Raw genomic sequence first — 18229 nt, 5'->3', positions numbered from 1 at the left:
ATGAAAGCCATTCTTAGCTTGTAGGCCATACAAAACACAGTGAGCCAAATTTTGACTGTAGGGTATAATTTGCTGACTCTTGATCTAATGTATTGATTAAAAACAAAAAAAAAAGATCCGGAGTGCCTGGGTGCCTCAGTCGGTTAAGCGTCTGTCTTTGGCTCGGGTCATGATCCCAGGGTCCTGGGATCGAGTCCCGCATTGGGCTCCCTGCTCCACGGGAGGCCTGCTTCTCCCTCCCCCAATCCCCCTCCTTGTGTTCCCTCTCTTGCTGTGTCTCTCTCTGTCAAGTAAGTAAGTAAGTAAGTAAGTAAGTAAGTAAGTAAATAAATAAATAAATAAAATTTAAGGAATGGAAATTTCATAGTGCCCTAGTCATAAAATATCTCTTTCAGGGAAATTTATAATACTATGTGCACATATTAGAGAAGAGGAAAAGTCTCAGAACAATATTCTAAGCTCCCATTTAAGAAACTAGAAAAAGAGGGGCGCCTGGGTGGCTCAGTCAGTTAAGCGTCTGCCTTCGGCTCGGGTCATGATCCCTGGGTCCTGGGATTGAGTCCCACATCGGGCTCCCTGCTCCACAGGACGTCTGCTTCTTCCTCTCCCACTCCCCCTGCTTGTGTCCCCTCTCTGGCTGTGTCTCTCTCTGTCAAATAAGTAAATAAAATCTTTAAAAAAAAAAAAAAAGATACAAGGTAAAGAAAATAAATAGCATGTTCTTTATTCTCTGTAGATTTATGAAGGTTTTAATCATCCTAGAAAAAAATAGTGATAGTAGTAATCAAGAGCAAAATAAGACCTCCTTAATTTTGATTATAATCTATTCTAGTTCACTAAATTTCTTTCCTAAGACCACCAAGCTTCCAGAATCCCCAGTCTGTAGAGTTCAACCTAGGCATTTGTAGGAGAAATGACAGTAAGTAGGAGGCCCAGGGATGAGAGATTTGCGGTGCCAAAGGAAAAGCAAAGATCAAAAAGTAATTTGAATGAACACAATTGTCAAGAGTCAGGGAAGCAGGTGGGAAAGTTGCTTGGCTTAGCAAGTGGTTAGAGGGCAATGAGTCAGATATTGTAATTAGTCTGCTAGTCAGGAGTTCCTCTTCTCCTTATAACTCTTATTTTTGTATAGATAACTATACTACCCCAATGTAGCACATGTACTTTGGGGGAAGCCAACTCCATCACTGGCTCTAGTAGTGAGGCCTAAGTGAACCATAGTCCCACTCAAAAGACAGAGTTTTAAAAGATGGGCACGTAACTTAGTTAGGACCTATGGGACACAAAGAACAGTTTTGGGAGAATATCTGAAAAGCTCCCTCACTCCCCCAGAAACAACCCAAGCTCAGTCTAAACAAGGAGGCAAAGCACATGGACTTCCATGAGTCAGTCTTAAGATAAAGCTGATACCATCTGGGACACAAAATGCAAACAAGCAGATCTTTGATGATACCATGGAGTATGTAGGTCATACCTACTCTAAAACTGCCACACTACCGCCAAATTTCTCCTTTATTATTTAAGTAAATTTTCCCAGGATTTTTTCCTCTTGCAACCAGAAACATCTTAATATATCAGAGATGCAAAGACTCCTGATTCATCACAGAGAAACTTGAAAATATTCAACAGATGAGGTTATTAAGGTTAAATTCATATTCTTAACAGAAGTCGTTGTTATGCGCATTTACTCTAAGGCTGCAACTATTCATGAGCCAAGTTACAAGAGCAGAAATCCTTGATGTACAACCTTAGAAGAAATCATGTTAAAAAAACTATAAATGGGTGAATATACCTACCAGTTTGATCAGGACAGTCACAATTCACACTTATTTTCCTGCCATCATTATTACTAGAAGCCCATAATGCTCTAAAGCATGTTTTTTGGATTTGTAAAATATTCTCTTCAGAAAAATAACAGTAATCCAAGGAAATGGCTGGAGATCTTTAAAAGGTAAAATGATTCCATCTTTAAGAACTGTGATTGGTTTAGGAAAAAAGTGTACTAGGAAAAATGTGTCTATGAAGAATTAATACTTCTTTTGGGTGTCATTTTTTATTATAATTACATTACTGTAATTTCCTTCTACTGAACTGGTGCTATGGGGATGAATACTTCGGTCACAGGGACTCTCATTTGTAATAAGAACAAGGTAATTCTTATGCACACATAATAGGGAGCAAGATTTGAAAGCACTGGCAGGTTCTTAAATACACAGATATTTATTCTATTATCTGCCACTATGTCTAAAATACCTCTGTCCTCCAAACTCATTTATTTAGGTTCTAATTTCTTTAGTCCTCTATTAAACTGGACTCCTACCACACTACCCACTAATGATAATATCTTATCAGAAGGGAACTGGCATTGGCATTTGGAAGCAAAGCCCCCAGGACAGGAGCAAGATGGAGTCAAGAAAGAAAAAGGGGTACCTGGTGCTCAGCAAGAGGCTGAAAAGTCAGGCTCTGCTTAGGGCATCCATGGCCTAGCTTACTTAAACAACACCTGTCATTTGTACCTTTGTTTTCCTCCACAGGTAATTCCACCTCAGAAGTCACAAAAGCTTGGAAAAAACCATACTTAATGCTTATTATTGCTTTAGTACTACTTTCAAAGACTGTGTTCGTTTGGCTTTATGATGCTGTGATTTTTGTATAAACACACACACTGGTTAGATAATCAAGGTTCAGGGATAAAAGGCAACCAGATAACCTTTTCCCACAAGATGGCCAGCACTTTCAGCGTCTTTCTGCACAGATGAGATAGGGCTGGGGTTGCAATGTCATTCCTAATCTGGGCTTCAGATCTGGAACCAGCCCGTGCGGGAAATGCAAGTGAAACCGCTGGAGCAATGCTGTGAAAAACAGGAACATCTCCATCCGAGCCAGCTGCTCTCCAAGGCAATGTCTTTTCCCTAAACAGAAAAGAACAGACACAATTTTTAAAAATCCATAGTATTTACCAAAATTTACGTCTACTATATGGGTAACATTCAGGAAATCTGGTATTTAAAGAAAGTTAGAGGCAGTTATGTTTATTAAAGAGAATAACAATTGGCACTTCAGCTCCCAGAGCCCATTTCTTTACCTTCTCTTGTCAGATCATGGGCTTCTGTAAGCTTATTAATCCCCTTCCACACTTCCCTTGGACGTTGCAACACAGCCCAAGATATGCCATGAAAGATCCAATCTCAGGCATGCCATTTTGTTCTAGATCCAGGAGAAGTGAATTTCATTTCAAATGACTAAATGTGAACCCTTCCCCAATGAAAGGAAGAGTTTTCAGTCTGTCTTCCATGGGTCTTGTGGTCCGTGGACTTTTTCACGGACAGCAAGAGGAAACAAGCAATATTTTTGGAGACGAGGTACAATAAATAAGGAGCCAAGAGAGCTATGTTTCAGTTGCACTTCAAATTCTGATGTCATTTCTTCCCCCTGGGTCTCAGTTTCTCAAGCTACCTATTACTGACTTCTAGCTCTACAAGTTTTGATTACAAGCTCAAATCCACAAGCAAAAAAGTTTCAGAAGAAGCCAGAGCTTCTCAACCATTTCTTTCTAGTTACTAAGTTAAGTGTTGAGGAGAAACAGGTGTTAATGACTTTCTAATTAAACCAGTCTCTCCTGTAAGAATCAATGCTGTGTTTTCAGAGTTGGAATTTTTAATCCTACAACAGAATATTTCAGATTAAGATGTCATACATGATCAATCATTATCCTGTCCCAAAGTCGTGTCTCTGTGAAAGTTCTCTTACCTAGGGAAAAAGGAACCAAAGCCTCCTTCTTGGCAAAATATCCACTGCTGTCCAGAAATCGCTCAGGAGAGAATATTTCTGGGTTTCTCCAGTACTTTTCATCAAAGTGTACAGAATAAAGGTTGGTAATTACTGTTGTGCCTTTAGGAATGGAATAACCACGTACAACTGCATCTTCAGAGGTTGCATGGAAAATCCCTAATGGCACTATATTACAGAATCTTAAAACTTCATGCAAAACTGCTTCCGTATAAGGCATTTTGCTTTTGTCATCCCAAGAAGGCTTCCCAGTGGGTCCCATAACTAAATCGATCTCTTTCTGAACTTGTCCTGTCAGAGAAAAAGTGTTCAAGTTATTATGCAATTCTTAGAACTATATCCAAAGTAATTTCCCTTTGGGTAACCTATAATAAGTCAACAAGGTATGGTTACAACCAGATTCAGATTTTTCATTATCTGGGAGTTCTATCTGAAAATATGCCATATATTGTGTGCCACCAGAAACCAATGCTCTGAGTACCTTTGCTGTGAAAAAAACACTAAAAGTAATAAAAAAAAAAATTAAACAAACCTACAATTGAAATAACATCACTCTCAGCAAGGGAAATAGTGAAACATAAAACTTGAATTAAAAAAAAAGCAGGGTTCAGGTCCCAGCTTTGCCACTTCCAAGGGCTGATCTTGGGCAAGGCAGCTAGCTAGCCTTTTCCCTCATTTTTATAAAACAGGCATAAGACTTATCTCTGAGGTTTTTACATGACTTGAGAGAACAGATGTGAAACTCTTTATAACTATGAAATGTTGGGGCGCCTGGGTGGCTCAGTTGTTGGGCGTCTGCCTTCGGCTCAGGTCATGGTCCCGGGGTCTGGGGATCGAGCCCCGCATCGGGCTCCCTGCTCCACAGGAGGCCTGCTTCTCCCTCTCCCCCACTGTGTTCCCTCTCTCGCTGTGTCTCTCTCTGTCAAATGAATAAATAAAATCTTTATTAAAAAAAACAAACTATGAAATGTTTTTCTTCTTGGCTAGCACAGCAGAAATTCCTAAATAAAATGCTTTGTACATAGCCAAAGACTCTAAAACATGTGTGAGCCCTAAATGTAGGGACAGTCCTGAGATCAAGAGGATCCTCACCTTGAATGTTAGGATAAAGGGCCATGAAAAGAATTGCCCACCGTAGCACATTGGTTGTAGTTTCGGTTCCAGCAATGATGAGTTCACCCACGGAAAAAATGAGGTTTTCTTTGGAGAAAGTACATGATGGGTCATTTTTACCTTGATACATCTCATCTAAATAAGCATCGACAAAATGCTGAGGTGACTGAGGCTTTCTGTTGATGGAAGCTTTTTCAATAAGCCTGGAGAGAAAATCATAGACCACAGCTGCATTTCTAAATAGCTGTTGATGTTTTCCAAAAGGTAAGATGCCAATCCATGGAAAGGCATTATACAGGAAGACTGAAGCACTGGCAGCCAGTTCCACATTTTCACTAAATAACTCAATCATGTGCTGAAAATCAGTGTCTTCGTAAGTGAATCGTTCTCCAAAAATGATCAGATTGGTTATGTTTGAAACAGCATTTGTTATTAATTGTTTAAAGTTAAATGGTCTACCTTTGTATGTTTCAATAACATCAATAAAAAATTTGGTTTCTTCTAAGATTTTAGATTCAAAAGACTTTTGGCCATATCCAAAATAGCGAAAGCTATTTACAGCTAATTTTCTGTGATCAACCCATCCTCGGCCATATCTGGAATTGAGTAAGCCTGGAAAAAAAACAAAGTATTAAAAAAACTTTATCATTCCTACATTCCTGTATCTAACACCTGAAAATGCTATGGAGTAAAAAAGGATGGTTAGTCATTCTTCTCCAAATTATCTTTCTATAAAACTAAAACTAGACCTAGTGCTTAAGCCCTGTTCTTTGCTAATCATTAGCCACAGAATATTGTCAACAGATAAAGCTTGTCTTCTTTTTATCTGGAGACAGGCAGAAAAGACCTGTAATTCTCCTACCACAAGAAACTGGACAGTCCTATGTAATTCATCCTAGGTGAACTAGACCCGATGACTTTATTATCTAGCTATTACTCTAAGCCTCATCTACAAAAGACAAACCACTGCATGTTCTATGGGCAAATTTTATCTTGGACTAAGAAAACAACTGAAAACCATCCTTGTAGGATTAGAAAATTTTCTGTTTCTGTTTCTAGATTTTAGAATACAGATTCTCTCCTGTTAAAGGCATATGTTACCTAACAAGGTAACTCTGGAAGAGGCTAAGGAAGCCTGAATGAGGTGTCAGTGTGGTAGAAATACTCAAGAAAAAAGAAGGATACTATGAATTGAGTGTTTGTGTCCCAACAAAATTCACATGTTGAAGCCTAACCCCCAAAGTGATGGTATTAGGCGGTGGGGCCTTTTGGGAGGTAATTAGGTCATGAGGGTAGAGCCTCATGAGCTAGACTGGTGCCCTTATAAGAAACACAAGAAGAGATAACTATTCTCAGCTGTGTGAGGATACAGGGAGAAGACATCTGTCTCCAAGCTGGGAAGTAGGCTCCTTCTAGACACCAGATCTCCTAGCACCTTAATCTTCGGTTTCCCAACCTCCAGATCTGTGAGAATAAATGATTGTTGTTTAAGACACTAAGTCTGGTATTTTTACTAAAGCAGCCCAAACGAAGACAGGGCAAACATGAAACTCAAATTTCTAATGTTGGTATTGCTGCCTTAAAGTTTCAGAGTCTCCACAGTATACTCTGCTCTTATGATGTGGCTACTATAGAATATATTCCTTTTAAATTATCAAGATGCACCCCTATGTTTATTGCAGAATTATTTACAATAGCCAAGATATGGAAGCAACCCAAGTGTCCATTGATAAATGAATGGGTAAAGAAGATGTGGTATATATATTCCAAATGGAATATAACTCAGCCCTAAAAAAGAATGACATCTCGCCATTTGCAACAGCATGGATGGATCTAGAGAATATAATTCTAAGTGGAATAGGTCAGTCAGAGAAAGACAAATACCATTTGATTTCACTCATATGTGGACTTTAAGAAACAAAACAAAGAAAAAAGAGACAAACAATAAAACAGATTCTAAAATATAGAGAACAAACTGGTGGTTACCAGAGGGGAGGTGGGTGGGGAGACGAGTGAAATAGGTGAAGGGGATTAAGAGTACACTTATGATGAGCACTAATATACAGAATTACTGAATCATTACATTGTATACCTGAAACTAATATGACACTGTTGTTAGTTATACTTGAATTTATTTTTTTATTTTTTAAAGATTTTATTTATTTGACAGAGAGAGAGACAGCTAGAGAGGGAACACAAGCAGGGGGAGTGGGAGAGGAAGAAGCAGGCTCTCCACAGAGCAGAGAGCCCGATGCAGGGCTCGATCCCAGGACCCTGGGACCATGACCTGAGCTGAAGGCAGACGCCCAACGACTGAGCCACCCAGGCGCCCCTATACTTGAATTTAAAAAGTGATTTGCAAAAGATTAAAAAAAAAATTACCTATCAAGAGAAAAACAGGGGTGGGGCACCTGGGTAGCTCAGTCATTAAGCGTCTGCCTTTGGCTCAGGTCATGATCCCATCGAACCCCACATAGGGCTCCCTGCTCCACGGGAAGCCTGATTCTCCCTCTCCCACTCCCCCTGCTTGTGTTCCCTCTCTCGCTGTGTCTCTCTCTGTCAAATAAATAAAATCTTTAAAAAAGAAAAAAAGAGAAAAGCAGGGGCACCTGGGTGGCTCAGGTGGGTTAAGCATCCGCCTCGATTTCAGCTCAGATCACAATCTCAGGATTGTGAGATCGAGCCCCACCATCAGGCTCTGAGCTCAGCATGGAGTACACTTAAGACTCTCCCTCCCTCTCCCTCTGCCTCTCCCCACCATGCTCTCTCTCTCTAAATCAATCAATCTTTTTTTTTTTTTAAAGATTTTATTTATTTATTTGACAGAGAGCACAAGCAGGAGGGAGTGGCAGGCAGAGGGAGAAGCAGGCTCCCCACGGAGCAGGAAGCCTGATGCGGGGCTTGATTCCAGAGCTTGAGCCCAGGACCCTGGGATCATGACCTGAGCCAAAGGCAGACGCTTAACCGACTGAGCCACCCAGGCGACCCAAAATCAATCAATGTATAAAAAAGAGAGAGAGAGAGAGAGAGAGGAAAACAATATATTTAGCACATATATATAACATGCACTTTACTCAAAATTTCATTCATAATTGGTACATACATGTACCTTTGATGAAAAATGTCACGTTCTCTTGTGTACATGAGGTACCTATAAAATTTACATTTCAGCAACTTTTGTGCAACGGGTTTTTGAATTTGGAGCTTATGATAAAGCTAACCATACAAAAGGGGGTCTTTAGTGCTGTGCAGCCATCTTATGTTCCCATAGTCTATTGTCTTTTCTATACTCCCAGATGACCATTCAACAAATACTCATTCAACATGTATTTATGGAGCACCTACTGTGCTCCAGGCAGTGTTCTAAGTGTCACAGATATATCAGCAAACAAAAGCGGCAAAGATGCCTACTCTCATGGATCGTACACACTAGTGACAACAGGCAAATGAATGAATGATTACAGCAAGGAAGGAGACACAGGGTGGTCAGGGAAAACCTCACTGAGAAACTGACATAAGTAAAGATACAGTACATGAGGGAGTGAGTCAAGCAGATATGCAGGGAAAGATCCCTGCTTCGAGGGAACAGCTAGCGCAAAGCCCTACAGCAATGTATGCATATGAGATACATGTACAAGAGGATACAGAGGAGCCTGGTGATAACTCTGTGCGGGCCAGGCATGGGCTGAGCCCACTTATAGGGCAACTTTTACCCAAAGTGTGGGCTTTGAATTCTCAGTTCCAAGTTCAGTGCATATGTATTTACAATAATACACAATTTTCTACTTCTTTTTGTCTTACTGTTTTTTGAAAATATCAAGTCAAATGCTTATTTCATCTTTATGATAAAAATAGTCCAAACTACAAAACTATAGCTTTGAAAAATATATAGCATATACTTTATCCCAAACATTACCCTGATAACATCATCTTTCATTTTCACAATTTCTTTAAAGGTCTTCTATTATAATTGTGGTATAATTTCTTCTTTGGCCTAAGTATTATTGAGAAGAGTATTAAGAGGCTGGAAATTTGTGTTTTATTTTATTGCTTTCAAGTATCGTTATCCTCTGGCCTAACAATTTGTCCTTTAAAACTGTTTTCTTTGCATTAGTTGATTTGCTTTGTAATTCAATATATGGTTAATTTTTATTTTCTTTTCAATTCTTTAGTCTATGTAAGGCAAATTTTGTTACATTTTTCTTCGAAATTGAGTGTGAAGCTCTCATTAAATTAGAGAGTTTTGGACACCATCATTGTAAAACCCTTACACTATTAAGTATTAAAACCACTGTATCTGACTTCAACATTCTAGTTTAGGCTTTCTGCTCACCAATTCTGTTAACCTTCAGCCTTCCTCCCTTGTTGAATATCAAATCATCCAATGCTGATCAACACTAAACCAAACAGAAGCTAGTCCTTTACGCAAATCCCACAATTCTTCATTTACATGTCATACTGGTTAGTAGTTAAGAAAGGCTGCTTCACATTCTATTCTGATGGTAAAAATGTCACCAAGTACTCAAGACTGGCTTTAAAAACCACTCTTGATTCAAGTGTGCGTGCACATGTGTGTTCCTAACTTGCTTCACAAAACTTGCAGGTATCATTAAATGCTAATTCTTTAAAACATTATTTACAATATTTATTAGACAGAATTACAACAGCAAAATGAGCATGTACTGGTCTAAAATATGGGTGTAATGCAGCCTGAAAGGTCTTCAGATATTAAGTTCTGTAACCTAAATTAATTAATTCTTTCCTGCTCATCAGTACAACAGAACCTACACTCTAAATACTAAAGTTACATCAAATAAGTAGTGTAATTTAAAATAGTAAATCACTAAATAGGTGAAAATACACATACCTCCCATTTTTGTCATCTTCATGAATAAAGGAAGGCATGGTCTGTCTGCAAAAATCTCACTTTGATGAACAAGGCATTCCTTTACTACATCATAGCCATTTAAAACCACAGCTGATATACCTCCAAGATCTAAACTGAAGATCTTTGAGAAGAAAAGAAAAACAACATTTAAATGACAAAATGGAGAAATATAACTATGGAAATCCACCCGTGCTAAGCCCAGTTCTCCCAGTATTTGTTACTTCCCTGAAAATGGAAGGATTTATTATTCAACTGACAATGTTTTGAGTGCCTTCTCTCTACAAGGCATAGCAAACACTACGATTTCATTACCCGGTTAGTGCCTAAAGACATAATCTTATAAATGGTATAAGGAAGAGAGTACTGGGCTCATTAAGCCTGGGTTCTAGTTTAAGTTTTGTCATTAAACAAATATAGGACCCTGGGCAGAACCCTTAACCTTTTTGGCTTCAGGGTTGCCACAGAAAATATGATACTTGATTCAGATGCTCTTTTAAGATTCATTCCAACTCAATGCATTCAATGAGCTCTAGGAATCTCTTTTTATTTCCAAGATAAATGAGGAAGCAGCACCATCTATATATTATTACTCCAGGCTTAGATAGGGGAGGGAATTACCTGAGAGATAAATTTGAAGTATAAACATATTATAATTAGGCTCATTTGTATTTGGGTCTCTGAATTCCATGAAGTTAACAAAGATGGCCCCTAAGGGAATCTGACCCTGGAGAAAAGGCATTTACCACATAGGCACAGGCGGGTGCCCCTCAGCTAAAGGGAAGGCAAGTCAGAAGATCCATCCTATGCCTTGCTGGAGCGTCTCATGTGCTTCACGTCAGGTTCACTTACCATAGAACACCTCCTGTAGTCTATTCTAGCTAGTCCAATGAGGGAACAATGCTACTTTATCAGTGGGGTGCAAAGACTGCTTATCTTCATCCTCTCAGGGCCTGGCTGAGAGCTTTTTAGGGCCAAAATACTGAGTCAACTCTCATCTCTTTGCAAATAAGTAGAGCAGATTTAACTACGGTTTACACTACTTTGGGGGGGGGAACCCAAATAGGAAGTTTAATGGAAAACAGAAGTTCAGCAGAAGTAATTACAGGAAAAAAACGTGATGAAGACCTCCAAGTAGTAGCAGAAGCAACCCACTTAACAACGGAGTCTTTGGCAAAGGAATAGGCTCTGCCGACCAAGCAAAAGGAACATCCAGAACCTTGGGGAAGTAGCATGGACTGCGTGTGACAAGCAGTGGTATTAGTCAAAAGTGGCAGTGTAAGACTTTCAGTGCCAAGAGAATGGCTACCAGCTGAGCAAATGTGGGGCTCTTTCAGTTCCCAAAGCAGTAATGGAATGGTCTTAAAGTCGTTTCCCAGAAGTGTAATTTTAACAGATAGAAAGGGAAAATGCCTCCTCTTGTGTGTCTTCTCTAATCTCAATACTCTCTACTCTAACACTCTTGACACCAGCTGTGTGGGTTTTCCACACCTCAGCAATTCTGGGACACCAGCTAGGTGTCCTAGAATTTAACTCAATTCTGACACTACCTACCTGGAGATCCCCCAAGTTAAGAGCTCAGTCCCACAGGACTGCTCCCTATCTCTACTTCAGATGCCATTCGCAAGTGCAGGTGCTTCTGACCAACAGGGTATAAATCAGAGGTTCCTACGACCTCTCCTCCTTGGGTCCCATTAATATGCTAGAGTGGCTCAGAGAATTCAGGAAAATAATTACTAGATTAACAGTTTATTATAGAAGGATAGGACTCAGGAACAGCCATATGGAAGATATGCATACGGAAGGTATGGGGCAAGGGGAGGGGAGCGGAGCTTCCATGTTCTCCCCAGGCATGCTCTCTATCCTCTACTCACCTCCACCTGTTCACCAACATGGAAGCTCTCTGAACCCCGTAATTCAGGAATTTTTATGGATGCTTTATTACCTAGGCACAATTAATTACATCGTGGGCCACTGGTGACTGATTCAACTTCCAGCCCCTCTCCCTTTCCCAGAGGTAGTGGGGGTATGACTGAAAGTTCCAACCCTCTAATCATGATTGGTTCTCCTGGCAATAAACTCCCATTCTAGGGACTGTCCAAAAATTCCTTCACTAGCGTAAACTCAGGTGTGGTTGAAAGCGGTTTGTCATGAATAACAAAAGACACCTTTATTACTTTTAACACTTAGGAAATTCCATGGAAAGGAACAAAAACCAAGTATGTATTTATTATAAATCACAGTATCACAGCAGGAAAGGATGGTATTAGTGAATAGGCACCTGTTCTGATGCAGGACAAGACCGATGGAGGATGGTAGAAGACCCTGGGATTGAAAGCTGTGTTAATATGGAGCAAGAACAAACAGGAGTCCTATTGCAGGGTAAAGCTATCAGGTGTGGACAGTATGGATTACAAAGACCAAGGAGGAGCCATGGTTTGCGCAAGTTGTTATACAATCCACCTTGACTCAAAAATTTGGTCCCTATTTGAGGGTAAAACTGGGGAAATTGTCATTTGAACTAGCATCTATTCTGGTATATGCTGTTTTCAAGGACTTTTGGTAAAGGTCTGTGAAACACTTTCCTTCCCTTCTAGAAGTCAGTCTGTGATCATCAAGTTTCTTCTCCTCCCTGCAAACCAGCTCTGCCCACAATTTTTCACTGTCTCAGGTAATGAGCACCCCATTCATCCTTCCAGCTGTTCAGGACCCAAACTACTGCCTGTGTCGACTATTTTTCTCCCCAGCCCCACATCACTGCTTAGAGTCACGTTGCTCCTATTTTCAGAATATAAACAGGAGATGGCAATTTCTTACCCTTCCATCCCTAACACTCTGATCCAAGCCACCTTCATTTTCCCTCATGTTATCACAACAGCCTCTCAACTTGTCTCTTTATAGGTGATTCTCAATATTACATACTCCCGATTCATGGCCTTTGTGCATGTTCTTTTGGCCTGGAATGTTCTTCCCCTAGTTATTCCTAGAGTTTACTCCTTCATTTCCTTTAAGCCTTTGCTCCAATGTCTTCTTTGCAGTAAGGCCTGCTCTACCTCAGTTAAAATTCTACCCCTTAGCCTTCTCCATCTCCCTTCCCCTAATTTAGTTGACTTCACACTCTGTACTCTGATGTATTATATCATTTACTTATTCTATTTATATTGTCCATCTCCTCCCCGTCCACCTCAGCCCCCAGGAGAACATAAGCTACACCAGGAGAGGGATTTTTACCACTGTTTTGTTTACTACTATATCTTCACACCTAGCACAGTATGTAGCAGATGCTGATAACTGATAAGTATATGCTGAATTACTGAATAGTGGTGAAGACATACATTTAAGTATACTATTACACAACACCATGGGTGAAGGGCTAGTAAGAGAGGGATGTGAAAAGTGCCATTGATGAAAACTGATAAACACTTTTCAACCTTTGCTTGGGCTGTTTTCTCATTTGAAATGCCTCCCTTGACTGCCATACTGTCCAAACCATACCATGTCTTTAGGGAATATCCTCTACGAAGCCTTTCTTCATGCATTCTCCTTCTCTTTATTCTGGGGATGCAAGACTGTTTCAATATTCAAAAATCAATCCAAGTGATGCACCACATTAACAAAATGAAAGATAAAAATATGATCACTTCAACAGATGCAGAAAAAGCATCTGAAAAAATTCAACATCCGTTCACAAGAAACCTCTCAACAAAGTGGGTTTAAAGGGAATATACCTCAAAATAATACAGACAATATAGGACAATCCCACAGCTAACATCATACACAATGGTGAGAAATTAAGAGTTTTTCCTTTAAGATCAGGAACAAGACAAGGATGTCCACTCTCACCACTTTTATTCAACATAGTACTGGTAGTCCTAGCCACAGCAATCAAACAAGAATAATAATAAAAGGTGCCAATATTGGTAAGAAAGAAGTAAAACTATTTGTAGATGACATGATACTATACATTGAAAACCCTAAAGACTCCACCAAAACACTATTAGAAGTAACAAATGAATAAGTAAAGTTGTAGATCACAAAATCAATATACAGAAATCTGCTGCATTGCCATAACTAATAATGAAGTAGCAGAAAAAGAAATTAATAAAACAATTCCATTTATGATAGCACCAAAAATAATATCTAGGAATAAATTTAACCGAGGAGGTGAAAAACCTGTACTCTGAAATCTATAAAACACTAATAAAAAAAAAATTGAAGATGACACAAATGGAAAGATATTCCATGTTCATGGATTGGAAGAACCAATATTGTTAAAATGTCCATACTACCCAAAACAATCTAAAGATTTAATGTAACTGCTATCAAAATACAAACAGCATTTTTCACAGAACTAGAAATCCTAGAACAAATAATCCTAAAATTTATATTATATAAAAGACCCTGAAAAGCCAAAGCAATCTTGAAAAACAAAACTGGAGGTATTACAATCCCGGATTTCAAGATACATTACAAAGATATAATAATCAAAATACTATGATCCTGGCACAAAAATAGACACATAGATTAATGGAACAGAAAAGAGGGCCTAGAAATAAACCCACGATTATACAGTCAATTAATCTACAACAAAGGAGGCAAGAATATGCAATGGAGAAAAGACAGTCTCTTCAATAAATGGTGCTGGGAAAACTGGATCAATACATGTAAAGAATGAAACTGGACCATTTTCTTACACCATATAAAAAATAAACTCAAAGTGGATTAAAGACCTAAATATGAGTCCTGAAACCATAAAAATCCTAGAAGAGAAGATAGAGAGTAATCTCCTAGTCATTTCCTTAGCAATTTGTTTATGGATAGGTTTCCTCAGGCAAGGGAAACAAAAGCAAAAATAAACTATTGGGACTACACCAAAAGAAAAACTTTTACACAGCAAAGGAAACCATTAAAAAAACAAACAAAAACAACAACAAAAAAACCTGAAAAGGCAACCTACTGAATGGGAGAAGGTATCTGCAAATGATATATCCAATAAGAGTTTGATATCCAAAATATATAAAGAAATTGTACACTCAACACCAGAAAAATAATCTAATTAAAAATGGGCAGAGGACCTGAACAGGCATTTTTCCAAAGAAGACATACACATGTTGTAAGACACATGAAAAGATGCTCAACATCACTAATCATCAGGGAAATGTACATCAAAACCACAATGAGATATCACCTTATACCTGTCAGAATGGCTAGTATCTGGAGTGCCTGGGCGGCTCAGTTGATTAAGTGTCCCTCCTCTTGATCTCAGCTCAGCTCTTGATTTCAAGGTTGTAAGTTCAAGCCCCAAGTTGGGCTCCACGCTGGGCATGGAGCCTACTTTAAAAAAAAAAAATGGCTGGTATCAAAAAGAAAAGAAATAATAAGTGTTGGCAAGGATATGGAGAAAAAGGTACCCTTGTACACTTAGTGAAAACGTAAATTGGTGCAGCTACTGCAAAAACAGTATGGAAGTTCCTCAAAAAATTAAAATTAGAAATACTATACAGGGGCACCTGGGTGGCTCAGTCAGTTAAGTGTCTGACTCCTGGTTTCAGCTTAGGTAGTGACCCCAGGGTCGTGGGATCAAGCCCTGAGGCCAACTCTGTGCTCAGCAGGGAGTTTGCTTCCGCTCTCCCATTGCCCCTCCCCCAATAGCGTGTGCCCGTGAACACTCTCTCTCTAAAATAAAGAAATCTTAAAAAAGATAGCATACAATTCAGTAATTCCACTATTGGGTATTTGTCTAAAGAAACTGAAAACACTATTTCAAAAAGATATATGCACTGCTATGTTTATTACAGCATTATTTACAATAGCCAAATATATGGAAGCAATCTAAATGTCCATCAATAACATGAATGTATGAAGATGTGATATAATGTATACATATATAATGGAGTATTACTCAGCCATAAAAAAGATGAGATCTTACCATCTGTGACAACATGAATGGACACAGAGGCTATTTTGCTAAGTGAAATAAGTCAGAAAGAATCTAAAAACAAAACGAACAAACAAAAGCAGAAACAGACCCACAAATACAGAGAACTGGTGGTTGCCAGAGGAGAGGGGGTGGGTGGATGGACAAAATGGATGAAGGTGAGTGGGAGGTACAAGCCTCCAGTTATGGAATAAGTCATGGGAATGAAAGGTTCAGCATAGGGAATATATGAAAAACATCTTCCTATTCTGCAAGACAGCATTTCACATAATTGGTTTAAAGATACTTTTTATGTTATAGGCCTAATAAATTGTTTTGCAATTAATAACCAAGAACATTTGAGTAGCAGTTTACTGTTTCTAGTTATTATCATTACTCATGAGGCAAAATTAAAATTCAGAGAAAAGTTACACTCAATTCTTGGAGAACTGGAAGGTTGACAATAAAATATAAGAATTATATAATTTGCTTTACGTAAAACCACTTTCCCTTTAACAATGTCAACCATGAGAGCGGTGCAAGAACCTAAGATAATTCTCGTAAACATTGGTTCAAATAAAGACTTAAGCCCCAACCTGAAATACCACAATTGCCAAACAGCAACACTATACTATTCCCTCAAAGCACTCACAATTTGTGGTCGATATTTAGAGTTGCTCTCTCTCACTGGGCTCTAACTCCCTAAAGTCAGGCAGTGTCTGCCTTCCTCGCCTCATCCCCAGTACCTGGCTGAGCCTGGCAGCTTGTTGTTGCCGCATAGGCATGAAAGGATTCAATACACAACAGGTGAGCTCAGCCAGGGCCAATGTTCTGGAAACTTCTGCCTCCTTCCGAGGTTAGGACTTCCTTCCAATCGCACGCGTGAGTTCTGGCCTTTTCCCCTGCAGGGAGCCGCCGTGCGGCTGTGTGCAAGTCCCTCAGCATTGCTGTGCGGCACTTTCCTTCTCCGCACAGTGCGAAGGGCCGGAAGTGGCTGAGACGGAGGGTTGTGAGTTTACGTCAGGGCGCCCTGGAAGGGAGGCCGGCCCACAGCGGCGCAGTCCCAGTGTTTGCTATGAGGGTGTTGCTGGCCAGTCAGGCCGACCCTGCTCACTTCGCTGTAGGACTCCGCACCGATTTTTAGTCATTAATTCATTCGCTCTTTCTAAATTATTTTCCAGAGACCATCTTGGCCAGGGGCCTTACCTGCGCTTTCTAATCCCCATAGCAGACGCCTAAAGCAGCTATCCTTAGATGCAAACATTTAGGAACGTCCTATTAAACATTAATCTGGACCTAGAACTTGGATGCCCCATTTTCGCCAGAAGCCACGGGTACAACCGCACACGTCTAGCTCCCACCGGCTGCCAAAAAAAACCCCTCCAAACCACAGGCTTCCCAAAACAGCCCGGGGCCCCACTGCGCAGGCGCGGAGCACAATCTTGGCGCCCTCGGGGCCCATGCGCAGGCGCGCGAGCACTACCAGGGGATCCCGCCTGATCCCGCTAGGCGTCGGAAGGGTGGAGGTCCTGGCTGGGCGGGGTTCCCCTGGAGGGGCGCGGCCTCCAGGACTCCTACCCCCCGACTGGGGAAGCCTGTTCCCTCCAAGTCGCTAGTACACGGAAGGGGAGTCTCGACAGGTCGGGCCCAGAAGCGGCCGTCAAGTCCACCCCTGAGGAAGGCCCGGGCCCTCCCAGCCCGCAGCCCGTCGGGCTGTACCTCGCCGTACATCTGGCTCTGCTTTCTCATGTAGACATGGGGGAGCTCGCCCGAGGCGGCCAGCGAGTAGATGTTGCCGATAAATGGCAGCCCCGACGGCCCGGGAGGGAAGCCAGTCGGCCGCCTCTGCTTCAGCAGCTGGCGGATCCCCAGCGCGAAGAGCAGCAGAAAGAGCGCGCCTCCGAGCGCCGTGGCGAATGCCTCAGCACCCGGAGGGCCCCACATAGCCGGGCCGGGGGCTGGTGCTACGAACCCCGGGGCCTTGGAGCTGGTTCGCCCTCCTGCCCCGCCGCATTCCTATTGGTCGGACACCCCCAGGTCCCGCCCCCGTTCCCTGGCCTTTGGTTGGCTGCTCCGGACAGTTACTCCTGGCTCTGTGGGGCTCAGAGTCTAGGTGCAGAGGCGGGTGCCACCCTTTGGATCTGGGCGTGGCTCCAAGCGACCTCGAGCCTCTGGGGTTTTCCAGGGTGTTGACCCCAGGGCTTGGGGAACGCTTCTGCACAACCTCCGTCACTGGGCTAGGAGGATCCTTCCTCCCTTGCGGCCAGCCCTTTCTGAAGGTGAATTTTTAGGAACTATTAAATAAGGCACATTTTTTTTTTTAAAGATTTTATTTGTTTATTGACAGAGAGAGACACAGCGAGAGAGGGGACACAAGCAGAGGGAGTGGGAGAGGGAGAAGCAGGCTTCCCGCTGAGCAGGGAGCCCGATGCGGGGCTCGATCCCAGCACCCTGGGATCATGACCTGAGCCGAAGGCAGACACTTAACAACTGAGCCACTCAGGTGCCCCTAAGTAAGGTACTCT

General features: G+C 41.1%; 1 protein-coding gene across 4 annotated transcripts; it reads right to left on the bottom strand.

Moving 5' to 3' along the window:
• Positions 1–701: 701 nt before the first annotated feature.
• Positions 702–17699, bottom strand: CYP2R1 (cytochrome P450 family 2 subfamily R member 1). 4 transcript variants are annotated; one of them, XM_078058367.1, is made up of 6 exons: positions 17424–17507; positions 14983–15121; positions 9770–9911; positions 4882–5514; positions 3751–4080; positions 702–2912 (listed from the first exon to the last, which is right to left on the bottom strand). In XM_078058367.1, exons 3-6 carry the CDS (start codon positions 9789–9791, stop codon positions 2737–2739), a joined length of 1161 nt encoding a protein of 386 aa, XP_077914493.1. In that variant the 5' UTR covers positions 9792–9911; positions 14983–15121; positions 17424–17507; the 3' UTR covers positions 702–2736. The 4 variants fall into 4 exon arrangements, with proteins under 4 accessions (XP_077914493.1, XP_035975224.1, XP_035975227.1 ...); XM_036119331.2 differs by lacking the exon at positions 14983–15121 and having other exon boundaries at positions 17424–17699; XM_036119334.2 differs by lacking the exon at positions 14983–15121 and having other exon boundaries at positions 17434–17621.
• Positions 17700–18229: the final 530 nt, after the last annotated feature.

This window comes from Halichoerus grypus, chromosome 11 (genome assembly GCF_964656455.1).
Source record: "Halichoerus grypus chromosome 11, mHalGry1.hap1.1, whole genome shotgun sequence".
Classification (NCBI taxonomy): Eukaryota; Metazoa; Chordata; class Mammalia; order Carnivora; family Phocidae; genus Halichoerus; species Halichoerus grypus.
Note: the sequence above shows the minus strand (reverse complement) of the source record. Positions and strands in the feature narration are given on the sequence as shown.